The following is a 23,468-nucleotide window of genomic DNA, read 5'->3' on the forward strand; positions in this document are numbered from 1 at the left end:
GTGGACGCCTTACCTATGCCTTTATTATTAGCACCCCTATATGAACCTCTATGGGAGAAATGGGTGCCTTGTTTAGCTTGTGCGGTGGACGGCTCATTAGATGAGGGTTTGATACCTCCCCTGAATTGTTGGCGATGAAAACTACCCCTTTGTGGTGTAGTGAGTAGGGCCCACAGAGCCTTTGCAGTTTCTGAATCCTTTTTTTTTTTTTTTTTTTTTCAATAGTGGTATCCACCTCAATGCCAAACAGATGTTCTTTGTCAAAAGGCATGTTTAGAACTGCCTGTTGGGTTTCAGGTTTAAAACCTGAACATCTGAGCCAAGCATGCCTTCTAACAATGATGCTGGTATTAATACCACTTGCAGCAGTATCAGTTGCATCAGTGGCACACCTAATGACATTATTTGAAATAGTTTGGCCCTCAGAAACTATTTCTTGTCCCTTTTTGCGATGCTCCTCTGGGAGATATTGGAGGAGGTCTTCTATTCCATTTCATCCCAGTGAGCCCAATAATAGCATGCTAGTAGTGCCTGTGAATTGGCAATACGCCAATAATTGGCTGCTTGTGCAGCTACTCTTTCCTGCTGCATCTAGTTTTTTGCTTTCTTTGTCAGGGGGAGGTGTATTGCCCCTTGATTAACTATTAGCACGTTTCTGTGCTGACAACAATGGAGTTGGGGGAAATTTGTGACCAAATATGTATATAGCGAGTCTGTAGGGGTCGCCTTATACTTCTGGTCAACTCTTGGAGTAATGACCCTAGATCTAACCGGCTCTTTGAAAATGACTGAGGCATGTCTGGTAGCATGGGAAGAAACTCTTTATGAGTAGTAGTGTGTCAAAAAGAAAATCTTCCTCAATTGGGTCAGAATACATTTGTACATTATGATATGCAGCTGTCCGTGCTATGACCTGCTGATATGATGTTACGTCTTTAGCAGGTGAAGAGCATGCAGGATATAAATCAAGGTCATTTGGAAGTATGGGGTCTGGATCATATGAATCCCATGGGTCTATGTCTTGTGGAATATTCCTCAAATCATCTCCTTGCCCCAAATCATCTTCTTGAGGAGATGGTGAACCTTCTGGTGAAAATTGTGGCTCAATAGTAGGTGGAGGAGATTGTGAAGGTGGTGGAGGAGTAAGAGGAAGGACAGGAGAGAGTGGCAGAGAAGGCTGAGGTTGAAGTTGACCCTTGTCCTTGTCTCTGGAAAACTTTTTAGGTGGAGGAGCAGTGTCCAAAGTCTCCCGAAAAGTCAGTTTCCTCTTAATTTGGACAGGAGGAGAGGCACTAATTCAACCTGTTCACCTTTGAAAATGGAGCTGGCGCTGACGAGCGCCCATCATTTCAAGAATTGACTCCACTGGTAACGCTGCATCCGAAGAGAAAAGCTAGAGTATCAGGAATGCAGAATGTTCAGGTCTGAAGCAGAAGTCTTGTTTCGGCTCAAAGCTTTGGACTCAGACGCAGATGTAGATGGCTTCTTGCTCGGAGCCGAAGCACTCAGATCAGAGGTTCGACTCGATCCCAAAGCTGAATGAGATGGTGTTGAGTCAGAGGTAGATGCCGAATACTTTTTAGTCTTGGCTATTTTTGGTACCAAGACTGAAGGTGGGGCATCTGAATGTCATTTTCAGATCGGACCATGGCCCAAAGGCAGTGGTGGACAAACAACCTGTTTTTGGGGCTTTTGTAGCGTCTTTGTGTGCGAGGCTAGGTCTCATGTACTCATAGGTTGCGCTGAGGTGAGAGGCTGGCTTTCAATATCGGATTAAACATCAGAGTCCGAAACCCCTATGGAGAAAGCCTCTTTGTGTGCGATCTCCTCTTGCGCATGCTCTTCCCCGAAGATTTCAGGATTGTTGTCCGGTGTCTTCGATGCCATCTCCAAATGATGCGCTCTTTTTGGATCGAAAAGACAGGCGTTGCAAACTTCTTCTCTGTGATCCGGGGACAAACAGAAGTTACACACCAGATGTTGATTGCTGTGTGGGAATTTTGAATGGCATGGAGGGCAAAACCGAAATGGAGTGCATTTCATCAGCCCTGCATATCTCAACACCAGGTGGGTGCCCCAAGGGGCAGCTAACCAACCCCGATATAGAAATTCAGGCCAAATGCGTTAGATAGAGAAAACACAATTGAAACTCAGTACCGTCATTGAAAGAAAGATGGAAAAGAACTCTATGCCCATGCGCAGTATCACAGAGAGGAGGAGTCACTCGATCTCGTGACTCAAAAAGATTCTTGGAACGCAAACAACTTGCAACACTCCGGACCCGATACTAGATGGCGGACTGATGCAAAGCATGTGTATCTACAACCACACATGCCATCGAATACAATTTTCTTAGTGATTCACTGGAATATGTGGCCTTTTTAAGAGGTGCCATATTGCTTCATTACAGATTACGCCAGCTCAACAGATGTTGCAAGCACCTGCCTCCATCCCACAAACATTTTTTGGCAATATATATATATATATATATCACACTGGTGTTTCCAACCCTTCCCTATCGTCTTGCCAGCATCCAACTTCATCGATGCCCTCCTCGCCCCTCACAGAAACGGCTGTCTATGGCCTTGGAAAAGCACAGAGAAACAGGAGTAGATGCCAAAAACTGTCACAACCAGATGCAGAAAGGATGGAAGGCAAGCCGTTTAGTTGGGATGGCCCAAGGGGATTGTGAGGTTTATGGGATCACCTAGACCAATGGCATGGATGAACAGCGCAGCAGTCTTAAAAGGGGAGGAGGCTAGGAGAATACCACACACCCTGCCTGTTCAAATTGGGAGACCACGAAGCCTATAGGTCATTGGAGGGCAGGAGTGAAGATAGTGGCACGCACAACTCGGAGGAGACTCAGGGAAAAGAAGGCAGGGAGGAGAATATGACGCGAAGCAAGTCGCTGCATTTGCCTTCGCAAGACGAGGAGAAGCTGAGCCGTGGATGACCAACGAGTCAAATAACCTCAGAGAGCAAGCAAGAGACGTCAGAGGAAGTTCCATCCAGGGAGAAGCACTCAGTTCATTCCCAAACGAAGCAGGAAGAAGGCGGCGGAGACCAAATGGGAGCCGTAGAGTGCTACCACATCCAGCATCCAAGAGTGAACAGGATGCCCCGGGTCCCTATGCCATGGCCCAGGAAATAGGTTATGGCTAGCAGCAAGTGCACACAGGCGCGCACTCATTTTGGTGGGGCACACATGGCACAAGTTACCAATATTAACGGGAACATGGTGTTTGTTTTGGTTTTAAAACACATGCAACCAGGAGAGAGTGAATGAAGGCATATACCGCACAAACCAGCAGAAAAACACTATTGGTGGTGGTGGCACATGGGATAAGAGATTGTCATCATAGTAATCAGGTCCTTTCTTGGGTTTCCTTTTGAGGGCCTCCTAAAGCAGAGTGGTCGTTCAGAGAGAGGGAAGACATCCCTGGATTGGGAAGACCAAGGGAGGAACTTACACAAGTTATCAAGAAGAGGTTCTTGGTCCCTAACATTGACTTTTATATTCAGTAGGCTGTGCCTCAATACATGTCTGTGTAGCAATAAACTCTATCACTAATTGGGCAGAGTCCAATGGACTAATAGTAGGCTGTGCTAAACATAGTCGGGCACATGCTCTCACACATCTCATTACCTCCCATACTCTCTCTCTCTCTACTTTGTCTAGTTTATAGGCCTATTGGTAGATTAAGAAAATGTTGTATCGAATGTGTTTTTGACACACGTTCATGGACAGTCGGAGGAGTCATTTACTGTCTCGTTATTAAATGTTAAGGGTTGTCAACCCTACCAATAGCATTGTGCCTTGCAGAACATTAAAAATTTCAGATGCACCAGATTAATTTGTTGCCCTGCATTCGAAAACCACTGAAACAAGATGCTTTCAGCATATTTTCCAGTACTTTTATGTACTCTTTGCCCGACTACATGAAAGTGGTGCTGCTGCTATGTAGTAGATATAACTGCCAAGTGTCGCCCTTTAAGTCCGTCATGTCTCAGTTGAGTAACGAAACTGGATTGCCCCCACCCGCAAAGAACAGAGGGGCCTCTCGTCTGGACTCACTCGGGCCAGGTGGTGTGCTAAGGGTGCCCCCTTGAGCGCGTAGGCCTTTGTTACACACCTGTTCTGTCTTTATAACCAACATCATATTGTATTCTGTCTGGGTCTTGAAGTTTTGTTGTTAGCATTGTATACATGTGCTCAAAACCCTAGAAGTAAAATGCAGTGGACTAAAAAGCCAGGATTAGATAACGCGTCACATGGCAATGGGACACCTTGCAGCTATGAATTTTTGTTATGCTGCTGCGTCAGTATGTTGAATGTCTTATGTCATGCTTTCACCAGTGTCTCATGCACATCGTAATAATTTTTTGTCTTGTTTGTTTTAAACACCGGCACCCGTTGTTACAGCTTGCACTGAATGTTTAAAGCCTGGGGTGCCTGCTATCAAGAGGGCCAGACATATCAAAGGGTTTTACCCATTCTGACTCTTTGGCAAAATGTAATTACATATTGGCCAAGTTCCTACGAGCCAGCTATTTCCTCAGTGAGTGACAGAATTGAACACTGCCAAAAGATCACGTATGTCAATACTCCCAACTTCTCTTTAGTGTTTAATTAGATCAGACCTAAAACCTGCTTCTAAACCCTGCACTTAATCCAAGCACATACGACTGGAAGAAACAAAAAGAAAATTGAATAATATTTTAGTGGCATCCTGAACATCCAAAAAACGCAAGCAGCCTAATCTTAGACCACTACACACATACACTGTGACGCCCCTACAGGAAGGCATACAAAATGACACATTCTCCTTCACTTTATTTGAATGTGATTTTATGAAGTACATGTGCAGGTGTTTACAGTTATAAAGGCAATTTTCCTTCGAGTGGGATTTATTAGTTATTATTGGTTCAAACCTAAAACAGAACAGCTATACAATGTACTGTGTCATGTTTGGAGATTCAGGGTATGTGAAAAAATGGTCATCAAGCAGACATGGCTAAGCCAGAGGGTGAAGTCAAAAAGGAAGGGAATTGGGGGAATATAGAAAAGAACCAATCCACTCTTAAGCCTCAAATCCCTCGATTGAATGCAGGGTCACTAGCATCAGAGCTGTGGGTTCCAAGCACAGCGAAGGCAAGAGCAAGCCAGGCTAACGACCTGTGCAGTTCAGTAGGCAATAACCACAGGATGAAGGGGAAGAAGATAACAGAAGATGAGGTGGAATGATGATATACACTAGAGACAAGAACAATACCCAGTTATCGGATGGAAGAAAGGACAACACTGGTCATGTGATCGTCACATTTGCAGCAAAAGCCAGGGCCATTCATAAAAGACCTCATGCCACAGTAGTTAGAACGGAAGAGACCACAATACTGCAGCCCGTTCAATCAGGGAAGGGGAGCCACAACCGACCCATGCACATCTTGTATCCCACGTCTAGACCTCATATTCTCTCATCTCCCAACTGAGCATCACACGCTGCTGCCGAGTAACCATCTCTACAAGGCTTTACTTCTCGCACTCTGCTGTGAAAAACTTGAAATGATCCACTTAGATGTCCTATTGTGAAATCAAAATATTTTAATAGGTAACTAGAGGAATGCTTGATAGTGAATCCTAAGATGTATCAGCAGAAAAATCATCATCATCGAATTATTTAAGTGTTCCCAAGTACTCTGCTGCTGGACAGCCGAGTGCTCCGATTTTGAACCCTTTGCATTCAACCGCTGAGGCAGCCCATTGTTTCAAAGCTCTTGTAGATGCACAGCCTAAGAGCCTCCTCTCCAAAGTATTTCATTAAAACACCTTATTTTTTTATTTATTGCAAGAGGGGGAAAAAAAAAAAAAAAAAAAAAAAAAGAGTTTTTCTATTTGGAGAAATTAAAATGTCTAAAACCAGTCTAAACTAAACAAAAAGTGAAAATCATTCTTTATTAGACCTCCTCGCTTGTTCATTTATCATTCTTGGACATTTAGAGCGTGTTTCCGACAGCGGCCTGAAGATGGCACTGAGATATGGGTTATTGTGGACAATGCAACACTCATTGATGGATTCACAACACACCATTGTAGTTGACGTCCACATTTCTGCCTCCAGGGGAAAAAAAACACAACATACCAATACACTGCAGGTGTTATGCACAACATTCAACTTTAACAGATTTCCACTACAGAAAGGGATTCTAGGGAGAATTGCCCACTTTATGAGGGTATGCTACCTGAAGTGGACAGTACATGCACCAGCTTTAATTTAACAGATTTTGCATTGTGCAAAGTGTGTTGAGGTCCTCGAACCTGTATGTACAGTGTTCCCAGAAGGTTGGTGGGGGTGGTGGTGGTGGTGAGCTAAGAACATTAAGATTTTTCCTGTCCATTTCCTATAGGATACAGTGGATGGTAACTGTGCAACGATGTTCCTAGCGACTAAGGGCCAGATGTAGCAAGCAGTTTTGCCCATTCTGTGTCTATGGGAAAATGTGTTCGTACATATGGCCCTAAATGCCCAAAAGAAAATGCGTTTACACAGGATGAAAGCACAAACACGAAATAAATGGGTTTGCCTCAACTCAAAACGCACTGAAATAATCCAACCACTTAGTGGTTGACAATAAAACATGTATTTATTGTTATTACCAAATAAGGATATAAAATACAAGGCCCACGGCTTTGGTAGAAGCTTACACCTTTTATTTACCGACGTAAAACTTTTTGGTACAAAGCACAAGACTGCACTGTATAATAACATTCCAACATTCAGCTTATCTAGGGTCCATACAGTGCACTGAGAGAGTTTAGTTATATTTAAGGAAGTGTTGTGCAGTAGGATAGGCAAGTGTTCCAGGTGAAGGAAAACACATTAACCAGTGCAGTAGGAAACAGGGCAAATACTGCTATTAAACACAAACGTTGCAATGCACAACTATATCTTAGTGAAGAAACGGTGAGTTGATGTGTATATATTTTCGCCATTGTGTGGTGAACAGTCTTTTGCCTCTTTGTTGTGATACCTATAAAACGTTGACTGTGGCTTTATACGCCATGATCCTGCTCCAGCTAGGCAAGACATCCGTCAGGCTTTAGGTTTCCTTTTAGGCTACATCAAATACCACTTCAGGTGAAAGTTTCAGGCAGGAATACTTATTACGATGCTAGCGATCATACCTTTGCACCTTTCCACACAACCACATCCTCTCTACCCCAACTCACTTTCAAGTATTTAATGAATTTGCATCAGCACAAACTTCCACCATTAATGTCCTGTACAGGTTGGCAACAGATCAAACATCACCCACTGGTGCATTTCTTGATAGCACCGAAGAAATACTATAGGGCACACTAGAAGCTAGTTACTGTAGAGCAGAACAATGGTCCTCAGTACAAGTGAGTACAAAGAAATGATTAATATATTGGCCCTGTGTTGGAATTTGCATAGGACTCACTACAAATTGACAGCCACAATGATCAAGATCTTTAATGTCAAACAGCAATTTCCATATCTACTACTGTTCAGCATAAGTAAATGATGCCTTGGTGTCCCGCATTAAAACCATGTATGCAGGATATTGTACAGACACACAACTGATCATATTTTACTTTTCATGTGACATCTTCTGTCAAGTAATACAACGACCAGCATCAGACAACAGCCATGGTATCAGGTATCTATTATGTAATGACTGATGGTTAACCAAGGGAACCTCAAACTGGTGTCTAGTGTGCCCAGACCTCAGGCCAAATCTGCCAATGAAACAAAAGCACCAAATATACAGGCGCTAAATGGGGATTCTTCAGATTACCAACATCAGAATGTAAACCTGTGGAAGAAACTGAACTACTGAGTACTAAAATCAACTCTGTGCTTTGATAGATGTGGCAATGTGAGTACTGATGAATGGTAAACCTGGCATTAACACTGGGTCACAATAAACCAACATCTAAAAAAACATGAGGGATCTTTCCCAAGAATAATTTGTTTCAACTATGTTGTATTCTGAGCCGATAATGAATTCAATAAAATGCACAAGAGATGTAACATAAGTGTGTACTGCATGGATGTTTTTATGGTCTTTTCCATTCATCTTATACTCAAGTGAGCCCACGATGGGTGACCTGCACCTTTCAGATGAAAAGCATACTGCAGTACACAGCGCAAGAAAAATTGACCAAGTGGAATATAGTTTGCATAAAGATGCTTCAAAATAATTCAAGTGGGATACAGCTTGCACAAAGGTACATTGAAATAACGCAAGTACAATACAGCGTGCATTAGGATGCATCAAAATAGTGCAAGTGGGATGCAGTATGAATAAAGATGCACTAAAATCCAGCTTTGGGAAAACACAATTAAGGAAGGAAAGCTTACCATGAAGGAAAGCTTATTTGTCCATAAGACTGTGGGCAATTATATCATAAGGAGCAGAGAGGGCTCACACTTACTAAATAGGGGACAATGTTGTAGAGAGGCCAATAAATGTTTTGTGATCAGAAACCCTGACTAAACTATTGCGATCTATAAAATGCCACTTCTAACGGTTGAAAAATCACATCTTATGTTTTACTGAGCGTGCCAACGAAGTTGTACCAGCTAAAAACAGATATTGTCTTGCAGGTGAAGCCACAATTCAAGAGAAACTTGAGGCCAGCTGTTTGTTCCTTCTTTTGAGATGAGACACTGGTAATTCTTTTAACCTTGGCGTACAAAAACAATTCACAATTAACCAGTTCTGTGGCCACATGTCTTTAATACAAGACCTAAACAACAGTACAGGCCAGATGCCAATACACAAATCACTTATTACTACCTACATAGAGCATAAATAAACCGTGAATGCAAAGCTCGTAGGGCACACAATTTTATTCGAGTGCAGATAGTGCAGGGTGAGACAACAACATAAGGCTTTCCTTCCCTTCACGGAGATGACTAAAATCGGTTTAAATACACTTTGTACACAGTTCTCGTTGAATTGCATTTAAATAAAATGCTTACTTTCTGCACAGACAACATCAAAAAAGTAAGCACAAAACAACACAATCTTGTTTTCATATCAAAACGGTTTTCAAGGCAACATTATTAAAAAGACTACACGGGGACATTCCCGAGAACATGATTGTGTCACAAGAGCGATGGCATCTTCAATTCTGGTCGATCGTTTAGGTGCTTTTTTTCTCCTCACTCAACAGGTTAACGGTAGCCCGCTTAACTGTCGAAAAAAAGGGAAAAGGGGTCAGTGATGTCATTTTACTGCAATCGAATAAGGGCATTAGTAATAATTTTCTGCAAATTGAAAAGTAATGAAAATGTCACTTACCCAGTGTACATCTGTTCGTGGCATCAGTCGCAGTAGATTCGCATGTTCTGCAATAGCTCGCCACAAGTTGTTTTTCTTCGAAGAAGTCTTTCGAGTCACGGGACCGAGTGACTCCTCCTTTTGTCTCCATTGCGCATGGGCGTCGACTCTATCCTCGATTGTTTTTCCCCGCAGAGGGTGAGGTAGGAGTTGAATTGTAGTAATAGTGCCCATGCAATGGAGTGACTAAGTATGCACCTATTTAAGGTTGAGATGATACATATATAAATAATTGAAGGTAACTTCCAAACTGCTACAGGCTCCCGGGGAGGCGGGTGGGCACATGCGAATCTACTGCGACTGATGCCACGAACAGATGTACACTGGGTAAGTGACATTTTCAGTTCGATGGCATCTGTCGCTGTAGATACGCATGTTCTGCATAGACTAGTAAGCAGTTATTTCCCCAAAAGCGGTGGATCAGCCTGTAGGAGTGGAAGTAGTCTGAAATAATGTCCTTAATACGGCTTGACCTACTGTGGCTTGTTGTGCGGATAACACGTCTACACAGTAGTGCTTGGTGAATGTGTGAGGCGTAGACCATGTGGCTGCCTTACATATTTCTTGCATTGGGATGTTTCCTAGAAAGGCCATGGTAGCACCTTTCTTTCTGGTTGAGTGTGCCCTTGGTGTAATGGGCAGCTGTCGTTTAGCTTTAAGGTAGCAGATTTGGATGCATTTAACTATCCATCTAGCTATACCTTGTTTTGAAATTGGGTTTCCTGCGTGAGGTTTTTGAAATGCAATAAAGAGTTGTTTAGTTTTTCTGATGTTTTTTGTTCTGTCAATGTAATACATTAATGCTCTTTTGACATCTAATGTATGTAGTGCCCTTTCAGCTACGGTATCTGGCTGTGGAAAGAACACTGGAAGTTCCACTGTTTGATTGAGATGGAACGGTGAAATAACCTTTGGCAAAAATTTTGGATTGGTCCTTAGGACGACTTTATTTTTGTGTAGTTGTATAAAAGGTTCCTGTATAGTAAACGCCTGAATCTCGCTTACTCTTCTTAGGGAAGTAATGGCGATGCGAAATGCCACCTTCCAGGTTAGGAACTGTATGTCGCAGGAGTGCATGGGTTCAAAAGGTGGACCCATAAGTCTAGTTAGGACAACATTTAGGTTCCATGAAGGAACAGGTAGTGTTCTTGGTGGTATAATTCTCCTAAGGCCCTCCATGAATGCTTTAATGACTGGTATTTTATATAGGGAAGTTGAATAGGTAGTTTGCAGGTATGCAGATATTGCTGCAAGGTGAATCTTAATGGAAGAGAAAGCTAGGTTAGATTTTTGTAAGTGAAGCAAGTAACCCACTACCTGTTCTGGAGTTGTGTGTAATGGTTGTATTTGATTAATATGGCAGTAGCAAACAAACCTCTTCCATTTACTTGCATAGCAGTGCCTGGTGGATGGCCTTCTTGCTTGTTTTATGACTTCCATACATTCTTGGGTAAGTTGTAAGTGCCCGAATTCTAGGATTTCGGGAGCCAGATTGCTAGATTCAGCGATGCTGGATCTGGGTGTCTGATCTTTTGGTTGTGCTGTGTCAACAGATCTGGCCTGTTGGGCAATTTGATGCAGGGTAGCACTGATAGGTCTAGCAGTGTTGTGTACCAGGGTTGCCTTGCCCAAGTTGGTGCTATCAATATGAGTTTGAGTTTGCTTTGACTGAGTTTGTTTACCAGGTAAGGAAGGAGAGGGAGAGGAGGAAAAGCGTAAGCAAATATCCCTGACCAGTTCATCCATAGGGCATTGCCTTGGGATTGTTTGTGTGGGTATCTGGATGCGAAGTTTTGGCATTTTGCGTTCTCCCTTGTCGCAAACAAGTCTATCTGAGGTGTTCCCCAGAGTTTGAAATAAGTGTTCAGAATTTGGGGGTGAATTTCCCATTCGTGGACCTGTTGGTGATCTCGAGAGAGATTGTCTGCGAGTTGATTTTGTATCCCTGGTATAAACTGTGCAATTAGGCGAATTTGGTTGTGAATTGCCCAATGCCAAATTTTTTGTGCTAGCAGGCTTAACTGCGTGGAGTGCGTCCCCCCCTGCTTGTTTAGATAATACATTGTTGTCATGTTGTCTGTTTTGACGAGAATGTATTTGTGAACTATTATTGGTTGGAAAGCTTTTAGTGCTTGAAAAACTGCTAGAAGTTCTAGGTGATTGATATGCAGTCTTGTTTGATGTACGTTCCATTGTCCTTGTATGCTGTGTTGATCGAGGTGTGCTCCCCACCCTGTCATGGAAGCATCTGTTATTACGTATTGTGGCACTGGGTCTTGGAAAGGCCGCCCCTTGTTTAAATTTATGTTGTTCCACCACAGAAGCGAGAGGTAAGTTTGGCGGTCTATTAACACCAGATCTAGAAGGTGACCCTGTGCTTGAGACCACTGTGATGCTAGGCATTGTTGTAAGGGCCTCATGTGCAGTCTTGCGTTTGGGACAATGGCTATGCATGATGACATCATGCCTAGGAGTTGTAATACCATCTTTGCTTGTATCTTTTGTGTTGGATACATGCGTTGTATGATGGTGTTGAAATTTTGAATTCTTTGTGGACTTGGAGTGGCTACTCCTTTTGATGTGTCTATTATGGCTCCCAGGTATTGTTGTACCTTGCGTGGCAGAATTTTGGATTTTGTGAAATTGACGGTGAACCCTAGTTTGAAGAGGGTTTGTATGATATGATTTGTGTGATTTGAGCACTCTATTAACGAATGGGCCTTGATTAGCCAGTCGTGTAGATATGGGAACACATGTATCTGCTGCCTTCTTATGTGTGCTGCGACTACCGCTAGACATTTGGTAAAGACTCTTGGTGCGGTTGTTAATCCGAAAGGCAGTACCTTGAATTGGTAATGTATTCCTTTGAATACAAACCTTAGGTATTTCCTGTGCGATGGGTGTATTGGTATATGGAAATAAGCATCCTTGAGGTCTAAAGTTGCCATGTAGTCGTGCAGCTTTAGCAATGGCAATACTTCTTGTAGTGTGACCATGTGGAAGTGGTCTGATTTGATGAAAGTGTTCACTACTCTGAGGTCTAGGATTGGTCTCAGTGTTTTGTCCTTCTTTGGTATCAGAAAGTACAGTGAGTAAACTCCTGTGTTTATTTGTGTGTTTGGCACTAATTCGATTGCATTTTTTTGCAATAGTGCCTGCACTTCTATCTCCAGGAGATTGGAATGGTGTGTTGTTAAATTTTGTGCTTTTGGTGGTATGTTTGGAGGGAATTGTAGAAATTCTATGCAATAACCATGTTGGATAATTGCTAGAACCCAAGTGTCTGTAGTGATTTTCTCCCATGCTTTGTAATAATGACCTATTCGTCCCCCCACTGGTGTTGTGTGGAGGGGGTGAGTGACATGTGAGTCACTGTTTAGTAGTAGGGGTTTTGGGGCTTTGGAATCTTCCTCTATTTCTAGGGAATTGCCCTCCTCTATATTGTCCCCGAAAACCTCCTCTATACTGTCCCTGGTAACTGGACGGTGTGGCTTGTGAGGTGCTGGCTTGTGTGCTTTGACCCCGAAACCCCCCTCGAAAGGGCGTTTTACGGAATGTGCTGTAATTCCCTCTGCTCTGCGGGGAGTAGAGTGCGCCCATGGCTTTGGCAGTGTCCGTATCTTTTTTGAGTTTCTCAATCGCTGTGTCCACTTCTGGACCGAACAGTTCTTTTTCATTAAAAGGCATATTGAGAACTGCTTGTTGAATCTCTGGTTTAAATCCAGACGTTCGGAGCCATGCATGCCTTCTGATAGTTACAGATGTATTAATTGTCCGTGCAGCTGTATCTGCAGCGTCCATGGAGGAGCGGATCTGGTTGTTGGAGATGGCCTGTCCCTCCTCAACCACTTGTTTTGCCCTATTTTGTAAGTCCTTGGGCAGATGTTCAATGAGATGTTGCATCTCGACCCAGTGGGCTCTGTCATAGCGCGCAAGTAGTGCCTGGGAGTTCGCGATGCGCCACTGGTTTGCAGCTTGTGCTGCGACTCTTTTACCAGCTGCATCAAACTTGCGGCTTTCTTTATCTGGGGGTGGTGCATCTCCAGATGTGTGAGAGTTGGCCCTTTTCCTAGCTGCTCCTACAACGACAGAGTCTGGTGGCAGCTGTGTAGTGATGAAAACCGGGTCCGTAGGAGGCGGCTTATACTTTTTTTCTACCCTTGGTGTGATTGCCCTACTTTTAACCGGCTCCTTAAAGATGTCTTTTGCGTGCCGGAGCATACCAGGGAGCATAGGCAGGCTTTGGTATGAGCTGTGGGTGGAGGAGAGTGTGTTGAATAAGAAATCATCCTCGACCTGTTCTGAGTGGAGGCTTACGTGGTGAAATTGTGCTGCTCTAGCCACCACTTGAGAGTACGCGGTGCTGTCTTCTGGTGGAGATGGCTTCGTAGGGTATGCCTCCGGACTGTTATCTGACACTGGGGCGTCGTATAGGTCCCATGCGTCCTGATCTTGGTCACCCTGGCTCATGGTGGTGTGAGCTGGGGAGTGTGATGGAGTTTGTGCTGGTGAAACGTCAATCACGGGCGGAGGAGAGGGTGGTGGTGTAACTCTTTTCACCACCTTTGGTTGTGGTGTTTGTTCCGTCTGGAACTCCAACCTCCTCTTTCTCCTAATGGGGGGAAGGGTGCTTATTTTTCCTGTCCCCTGCTGAATGAAGATACGCTTTTGCGTATGGTCCACATCAGTTGCTTGTAGCTCTTCCTCAAACCTATGCTTCTGCATTTGGGAGGTTAGCGAGTGCTCTTCTGTATAAGAGCCTGAAGCTGGGTCGCTTGCAGTTTGTTTCGGCATCGAAACTTTGTCTGCGTGTTTTTTCGGCTCCGAGGTGACTTTTTTCCTTTTCGGGGCCGAAACCTCTCGGCGTCGATCTGTTTCGGTGCCGCTGTCTCGGCGTCGAGCCGTGTCCGCACCGGCATCACGGTGTCGAGGCTTGTCTCCAGCACTTTCTCGGTCCCGAGAAGGCTGCGTGCCGGTGTCTCGACCGGAGTCGGACGACCTCGGCACTGTTTGGGCCTTTTTCGGTGCCGACGGTCGGTCACCGAATTTATGGGTCGAGCCATGGCCTGGTGGCAGTGGCGTCCCCTGGGCCTTGTAAATGTTTCTCTGTGTGGTTTTCGACGTCTTACTCACGGTTTGTGTATCGTCGAATCCTTCGGAGTCTGAGTCTTGGATCGAGAAGGTACCTTCCTCTTCCTGTTCCTCGAACTCCCGTTGGGCTGTCGGTGCGGACGCCATCTGAAGTCTTCTGGCTCGACGGTCTCGGAGTGTTTTTCGGGACCGGAACGCACGACAGGCCTCGCAGGTGTCTTTGCTGTGCTCAGGTGACAGGCACAGGTTGCAGAGCAAGTGTTGGTCTGTGTAGGGGTATTTATTGTGGCATTTGGGGCAGAAACGAAACGGGGTCCGTTCCATCGGCGTTCTTCAGCACGCGGTCGGGCCGACCAGGCCCCGACGGAGGATCGAAAAACTACCCCGAAGGGCACCGGAGCTCTTCGATCTTCGATGCGGTGTTGAATGTAAGTACGCCGATCCCGAACGCAACAATACCGACGAAAATCTTCTGAAATTAGCTAATTTTCCGTTCCGAAACTCGGAGCGACAGGAACACGTCCGAACCCGATGGCGGAAAAAAAACAATCGAGGATAGAGTCGACGCCCATGCGCAATGGAGACAAAAGGAGGAGTCACTCGGTCCCGTGACTCGAAAGACTTCTTCGAAGAAAAACAACTTGTGGCGAGCTATTGCAGAACATGCGTATCTACAGCGACAGATGCCATCGAACATCCTATTATCTAGGGATTTGTAAAAATATCTACAACGGCCATGAAAAGTGGTTACTACAGTGCAAAAGCCAACGACAGGGCAGCGCAGAGGTTGCTGCTTCGGCACTGGAAATGATGCCTCTCTCTGCCAGCAGGTGATCACATGTGCACGGACTTGGAGCAGGGGGCGCTTTAAGCAGGCCTCAAGGGGCAGAGATTATACTGACCCATCCATCCCTCCAGTGTTGTGTGATGAGAAGGCAGAGAACCGTGTACAGCTTTTGCCGTTGGACAAAGCTCTACCGACAGCTACCCAATCCTCCCAAGTAGAGCTGCCAAAGCACCATACGCCAAGAGACGGGATGGGTAATTAAAAAAAAAAAAAACAGGCATAAAGACAACAAAAAGCTTCCTATGGGAACTGGTGGCAGCAGTTGGCCAGGCGGTAACGTCACCAGCATTTAATGTATTAAAGCAGATGCCCAGGATGAGGAGGGTAGCTCGGTTTACACCAGAGCTCTACCTTCCTTGAAAAGGGCTGTCTTTCTCACACACTCCCACAAATCCAACACTACTCATATCGTTAGTAAAAACCAAAACAACTACAAACCAGCACATTGCCCTAGAAAGCAGACCACAATGCAAGAACCCTGAAGTTGGCAGAGGGGGAAAAAACCCTACATAATTGGCTCTCATTTGAACAGGGCCACAGACTACTTTCTTTTTCCTGTGATGGAAGTCTTGAACTGATCAAAATAAGAAAATACTCATTCAGCAACCACACCACCGAAGAAAAAGAACCATCTTGTAACAGGAAAAGTGAAGTCCCTACAAGAGCCTCTTCTGACTGAGACATGCACTGCTTGAAACTCCCACTAGAATACAGATTATTTCAAGGATTTGTTTTGTCAAATTGCACCCACTAACTTTTGTGCGCACTGTTCTTGATTCGGTTTACAACTGCCATGTCACAGTTGTCACCATATAACTATGGAGCTTAGTGACAATCAGAAACTAAGGGCCTCATTTACAAGGAAATTATAGTGTGGTGCTACAAGTCAGGTTGCTGCACTGAGCCATTTCGAAAGTGCAGGGGTGCGTCGTAGTTACAGGAATACAACACATCCCTGAACTTTCCTTTGTGCTGGTGCACAAACTGCTGCCTAGTGCCACCACAGGGACCCTTGTGACATGGTGCGAGGGTGCCTGCGTTGCAGGGATGATTGTTTATGTGCAGGAAGGGTCTCCCCTTCCTGCACATAAACAATCATTAATCGAGTTTTCCTCTTTCTATGTGTGCTGCAGAATGCAGCACACATAGAAAGAGGAAAAAGAGTGAGAAGGAAAAAGTTACTTACCCAGTAGACATCTGTTTGTGGCATATAGTGCTGTAGATTCACATGCTTTGCATAAGTCCACCATCTAGTTGTTTGAAGAATCTTTGAGTCATAAGATCGAGTGACTCCTCTCGGTGATACTGCACATGGGCTCTGTGTTTTGGGGGTAAGAGCCTTTTGGCTTTGGCATAACGAGTTTTAATACACTCGACTAACCATCTGGCTATACTATTATTTGATACTGGGTTTCCTTTATGAGGCTTTGAAAATGCTACAAAAAGTTTTTTGTATTTCCTAAAATGTTAGGTCCAGTCAATATAATACATAAGATCCCTTTTAACATCTAGCATGTGACGAGTGCTCTCAGCAACTGAGTTTGGTTGTGGGAAAAAGACTGGTAACTCATTTGACTGGTTGATGTGGAATTGTGAAACTACTTTTGGAAGGAATTTAGGGTTTGTTCAAAGAACTAATCGGTCTCTGTGTAACTGGAAGAATGGTTCTTCTAAAGTTAGAGCCTGGAGTTCACTTACGCTTCTTAAAAAAGTGATAGCTACTACAAAGGCTACCTTCCATTAGAGGAATTGTAACAGGCATGCATGCATAGACTCAAAAGGTGGACCCATGAGCCTAGTAAGTACATTAAGGTTCCAGGATGGAGCTGGGGGAACCCTGGGTGGAATTACTCTTAAGACCTTCCATGAAGGCTTTGATAACCTTAATTCTAAATAAAAAGACGTGTTGCCCGTTTTGCTAAGTTTGCATTTTGCAAACGCAGCAGATAGCAAACCATGTCTTGGACTGAGGTTTTGAGTGGGCCAATGTGTTTGGGTCGACAGTAGCATACAAAACGTTTTCATTTAGCAGCATAACACTACCTAGTTGTAGGTTTACGTGATTTACGTGCCTCCTTAAGAACATCCATGCATTCTGGTGGAAGATTTAAGTAACTGAACTCTATGACTTCAGGAACCATATTGCAAGGTTGAGTGTCTTGGGATCTGGATGTCTGATCTGACCTGGACTTTGAGGAAGAAAGTCCGGCCTGTTGGGGAGTTTCTCATGAGGACCTACAGACAGATCCAGAAGTGTTGTGAACCAAGGTTGACATGCACATGTGGGTGCTACAAGGATCATTGTGCAAACAGACATTCCCCTTTGTCAGATTCCTCCTCAGCATCGAGATATTACAACAAGGAGTTAATAACGCTCAGCTATCTCAAGTAGTTATTACTAATCTGACACTTTTAGGGAAAGTAAATGATGAGAAACCTTGTGGATTTATACAAAGTAGTTGGTAAAAATGATCCACTTAAATGTTGCTGTCTATGGACTATTGTTTCCTTGGTGAGAGGATGACAAAATGTTTGCAAGTTTGTCTCAGTTTTGCAAATTAGAGATGGAATGAGTTGGAGAGGCAGAAAAGCGTAAGCAAATACCCCAGACCAATCCATCCACAGACCACTGCCCTTGGACTGAGGGTGTGGGTATCTGAACGCAAAGTTTTGGTATTCTGAATTTTCTGCGGTGGCGAAGAGATCTATTTGTGGTGCTCCCCACCTTTGAAAGTACTGGTGAAGGACTTGTGTGAGGAGTTCCCATTCATGGACTTGTTGCTGCATCCTGCTGAGGAGGTCTGCAAACAGGTTGTTCATTCCTGGGAGATATTCCACCACTAGGTGAATTGCCCATTTCCATACTCTCCGAGTGAGATGAGACAATTCAGAAGAACGTCTCCCCCCCGTTTCTGCAGATAATACTTGGCTGTCATGTTGTCTGTAAGGACTAGAACCACTTTGTGGGAGAGTTATGGTAGAAAGGCCTTGATTACTAGGAAAACTTCCTATAACTCCAAGCAATTGATGTGGGAAGCTTCTTGAATGGGGTCCCATATACCTTGGATTGTGAGATTGTTGAAGTGAGCTCCCCAACCTGTCTGTGATGCATCTGTAGTGAGTGTTTTAAGACTCTGGGTCCTGAAAGGGCTGACCTTTGGAGAGGTTTGTGGAATTCCACCATTGCAGAGAGTATGGTGGTACAACAACACTAGATCTTGAAGATGGCCAAGTGTCTGAGACCACTGATGAGATACACACTGCTGTAAGGGACGCATGTGTAGTCTGGCATGGAGAACAATGGCAATGCAGGAGGCCATCATTCCCATTAGTTGCATCACTGTTCTGACTATATAAGTATGTTTTTTCTGTAGTTAGGAAATGAGAGTTTGAAAACTTTGAATTTGGGCTGGAGTTGGATATGCTATCCGTGACTGAGCACTGCGAATTGCCCTCAGGTAAGGCTGTATCAGTAAAGGTTGGAGATGGGACTTGAGAAAGTTGATTGTGAATCCCCAGAGTGTGAAGGAGATGTATTGTGATTGGAGTGTGATGCCGATATAGTTGGTTTGTACTGGGTTTGATGAGCCAGTCATCCAAGTAGAGGAACACATGGATGTGTTGTCGTCTGAGGTATGCTGTAACTACTGCTAGACATTTTGTGAAGACCCTGGGCATGGTTTTCACCACCAACTGTAAAACCTTGAATTGATAGTGTTTCCCCGCAATGAAAAATTTGAGGTACCTGCGGTGTGCTGGATGAATGGGGCTATGAAAGTATGCGTCTTAGATCTAAAGCTGTCAAAGTCGCCTTGTTGTAAAAATGGAATGACATATTGGAGTGCTACCAAATGGAAATGCTCCGATAGAATGCAGAGGTTGAGTGGTCTGAGATCTAGAATAGGTCTGAGTTATCCGTCCTTTGGTATGAGGAAGTATAGGGAGTTTACTCCTAACCCTTGCTGTGAGAGGGGAACTGGTTCTACAGCCCCTTTGAGAAGAAGGGATTGTACCTCTTTCAGAAGAGAAAGATGGCGTTGTGAGAGTTTGAGTGCTAGGGGGAATGTTTGGTGGAGTGTAAATGAGCTCCAGACAGTAACCATATTGGATATGGCATGCAGTGGAGGAAGATCCTCTAAAAGTGGATGCCCTTCCGCTGCCTTTGTTTGCACCTCTGAATGAACCTCTGAAGAAACCTCTGGTATAGAAATGGGTGCCTTACTTGCTTCAAGAGGTGGAATGCTCAGTGGAGGATGGTTTGAACCCTCCACTGAATTGTGGGTGATGAAAATTACCCTGTTGTAGTATGGTGAGTAGTTTCCCCATTGCCTTTGCTGTGTCACAGTCTTTTTTTGAGCTTCTCTATGGTATAGTCAACTTCTTGACCAAACAAGTGTTCCCTGTCGAAGGGCATGTTGAGAACTGCCTGCTGAATTTCTGGCTTGAAACCTGAACATCTAAGCCAAGCATGTCTCCTGATGATAATGCTGGTATTAATACTACGTTTTGTCGTGTCTGAGGCATCGATTGTACACCTGATGGAGTTGTTTGAGATGGTCTGACCCTCAGAAACTATCTCCTGTGCATTTTTTCGATGTTCCTCTGGGAGGTACTGGAGAATATCCTCCATTTCGTCCCAGTGGGCCCTGTTGTACTGTGTTAACAGTGCCTGCGAATTGGCCATCTTGTGCAGCCACCCTTTTCCCTGCTGCATCTGTTTTTTTGCTCTGCTTATCAGGGTGAGGCATACCTCCTGTTGATTGACTGTTAGCACGTTTTCGTGCTGTGCTAACTACTATGGAGTCAGGAAGGATTTGGAAACGTATAAATATAGGGTCTGTAGGTGCGACATTCTATTTTTGCTCTACTAGGGGAGGGGGGGGGGGGGGCAATAACTCTAGACCTAAAGGGTTCTTTAAAAAAAATATCAGCGGCATGTCTAAACATGCTGGGTAGCATAGGTTAAAAAAAAGAAAAAAAAAAAAAAAAAAAGACTATTTATGGGTGGTAGTTAGTGTATCAAAGAGGAAATCCTCTTCAATAGGGTCAGTGTGCATTTGGACATTGTGTTATCAGGAGGTCATAGCACGGGCAGCTGCATATGATGTTTAGGCTTCATGAGGCGATGGGCGTGCTGGATATGGATCAGGGTCATTTGGTTAAATGGGATCTGGATCGTATGAATCCCATGGATCAATGCCCAGTGACATGTCCCCTAAATCATCTATGAGGTGTTGGTGAACCTTGTGGAGAGAATTGAAGCTCAGCAATAGGTGTAGGTGATTGGGGATGTGGTGGAGGGGTAGGAAGAAGCACAGGAGTGTGTGGTAGAGAAGGCTGGGGTCGAAGTGGAGCCTTGTCCTTGGAGACTTTTAGGTGGAGGAGCAGTGTCTAAGGCCTCTTGAAATGTAAGTTTCCTCTTTATTGGAAACGGGGGAAGCAATTATTCATTGTTACTTTTTGAGTATGGAGCTGGCGCTGATGAGCATCCATTATCTCTACGATGGGCTCCACCGATGAGGCTGCTTCAGAGGAGTGACTGGAGTCTTTAGAAGATAGAGTCCTAGGTTCTTAAGTTCTCGATGCTGAAATCTTCGCTCGAGCGAAGCCGGTGTGGTGGGCTTTTTGCTCAGTGTCAAACTGCTCAGATCGAGGGGTCTGTTCGATCCAGAGACTGCATGGGATGTTCCAGAGTTCAATGGCAAAGACTTTTGGTCTTGGCTAATTTCAGTGCCGAGCCGGAAGGCAGGGCATCTGAAGCTATCTTTCAGATCCGACCATGGCCAGAAGGCAGTGGCTGCTTTTGGGGCTTCTTTAAAGTCTTTGTATAGGGGGTTGCGGCAGATGTACCCACAGGTTGCACAGAGGTAAGAGGCTAGCTTTCAATGTCACATTGGACACCCGTCGCCTAATCTTCTATGGAGAAGGCCTCCTCCTGTGGGTATTCTTCCCCGGAAATACCTGGAGTGTTGTCTGGTGTCTTCGACGCCATCTCCAATCGTTGTGCTCTTCGGTCCCGGAATGTTTTCTTGGATCGAAAGGACCGGCAGGCGTCACAGCTTTCTTCTTTGTGGTCCGGGGAGAGACACGTTGCACACCAGGTGTTAATCAGGGTGTGGGAATTTCAAATGTCATTGAGGGCAAAACCGAAATGGAGTCTGTTCTAACAGCCCTGCATATCACAACACCACGTGGAGGAGTAGGGCCTAAGACAGGCTTTGGCGCCCCGAACGGCGATGAGCAGACCTCCCGGCACAGAAAATCAGATCAACTAAGTTAGGTGGAGAAACAGAGAAATCAAATTACGATACCATTGCTGAAAGAAAGACGGAAAAGAACGTTTCAGTATAGACCGAGCAGAAGAATACCAGAGCGAGGAACACACATCCGAACCAGACGGCGGAGAGAAAACAATCAACTAATGACTGGATGCCCATGTGTGATATCACCGAGAAGAGGAGTCACTCGATCTCGTGACGAAGATTCTTGGAACAAAAATAACTTAACATTCTGGATCCAACACAGGATGGCAGACTTATGCAAAGCACGTGTTTCCAAAGCCACACATGCCATCCAACATAATGTTACTTCTCCCTGTTGCATCACTTTAACGCCACCCATGTGGTGGCATAGGAATCTGATGCATTCCGAGCCTTGTAAATCTGGGAATGCGTCAGATTCCGTCAGGTTCCAATGGTGTTACATTGGAACACCCACAGCAACACCCATTGAACGCACCTTTCACGCAGAGTTGTGTGAAAGGGGGCCATATTTAGAAGGCCATGAAAAGCCATGCAATGTAGCTTTGCATGGCCTTGTAAATATGGTCCGGCACAATGCGCCTTCGGAGCTTAAAAAAAAAACAATGACACACCGGTGGCGCAGTGTGCCACTAGGGCCTTGTAAAAAAGGCCCTAATTTTTCTCTCCATTAGCCCCATTACTGAATTGACACTTACTGTATGTTTTTATTGGGAGCAAGACATGTATCTGTTTCTATGAGTAACTTTGTATCCCCTACTAAGAAACCAGTTACTTATCTGCAATTATGGTTTTGCAGCTTGAAATGCATCTACATTTACATGCTTTGCACAATCCAGCAATCTAGTGGTCGGGTCCAGATGTATCCTAATTTTCTTCAAAATGTTGTTAGTTTGTGGTTTGGCAGTTGACATGAAGAGGCCCTATACGACTGACCGTAATTCCACAATGCCCATGCCTACCATCTTAGATTTTGTTTTGTACCTTACATGAACCTCCTGCTAAGGGGAGTTGGGAGGGTTGCATGTGAATCCAGAAGAGTTTCAAGCTGCAAAAACATAATTGCAGGTAACTGGTTTCTTTTGCACTATTAAATCTCTCCTGGATTAACATGCTTTGACAAATGATGTAGCAGCATCACTGGTCTTGTGGTGGTGCGTAGACAAGGGACTGGAAGCAAAAATGTTCATCAGCACGCCCTACTCACTTCAGCCTCTTTGCATGAGGGTACGTCCACGCAATAATATTTTGTGAATGCATGTTGAGAAGCCCAAGTGGTGGCCCTGCATGTATCTGGTTTGGAGATGCGGACCATAAGAGTCATTGTAGATCCTTAATTCCTAGCGGAGCGAGCCTCTGGTTTGTTGAGCAAATGCTTGTTTGCTAAAGAGTAACATAATTGGATGGTCTGTACAGTTCATCTACCAATAGTGTTCTGTGAGATAGCATCAGGAAGACTCATTTACGTTTTTTTAAGCCACTCAGTTCAAGGTCTGAGGATGGCTGTGCGTTGCTTGCATTTAATACATGTGTGCTCTTCTGGCATCTGATAGGTATAGGGCCTTTTCTGCAGAGTTTGTAGATTTCTGGAAGAAGGCTGGTATCACAATAGTCTGGTTTATAAGAGAAAGTGAAAAAACATTTGGTAGAAACTTCAGATGTGTCCTCATTATTACTTTATCCTTTTCTATATCTATGTAAATTTCCTGTACTGTTAGTGCCTTTATCTCATTTGCTTTCCTCAGTGACATGACTGCTACCAAGAACACCATTTTCAGTACACAATGTCCAAGTGTAGCAATGCGAATTGGTTCAAAAGGTGCCTTCCATAACCAAGCCAAATCTAAGTTTAAATTCCACTGTGGAAGAGATCTCGCTCACTGGGAAAAGCCTTTCCA

At 44.4% G+C, this 23,468-nt stretch overlaps 1 protein-coding gene across 1 annotated transcript in view; it reads right to left on the reverse strand.

Annotated features, from left to right (window-relative positions):
* Window positions 1–8,861: 8,861 nt before the first annotated feature.
* The window catches only part of REEP5 (receptor accessory protein 5), a 119,647-nt gene continuing 105,040 nt past the window's right edge, over window positions 8,862–23,468 (reverse strand). The window contains exon 5 of the mRNA XM_069226491.1: window positions 8,862–9,225. Within this exon, the coding sequence (XP_069082592.1) occupies window positions 9,176–9,225 (50 nt within the window). The 3' untranslated portion in view covers window positions 8,862–9,175. The remainder of the gene's footprint in view (window positions 9,226–23,468) is intronic.

Source organism: Pleurodeles waltl, chromosome 1_1 (genome assembly GCF_031143425.1).
Source record: "Pleurodeles waltl isolate 20211129_DDA chromosome 1_1, aPleWal1.hap1.20221129, whole genome shotgun sequence".
Taxonomy (NCBI): Eukaryota; Metazoa; Chordata; class Amphibia; order Caudata; family Salamandridae; genus Pleurodeles; species Pleurodeles waltl.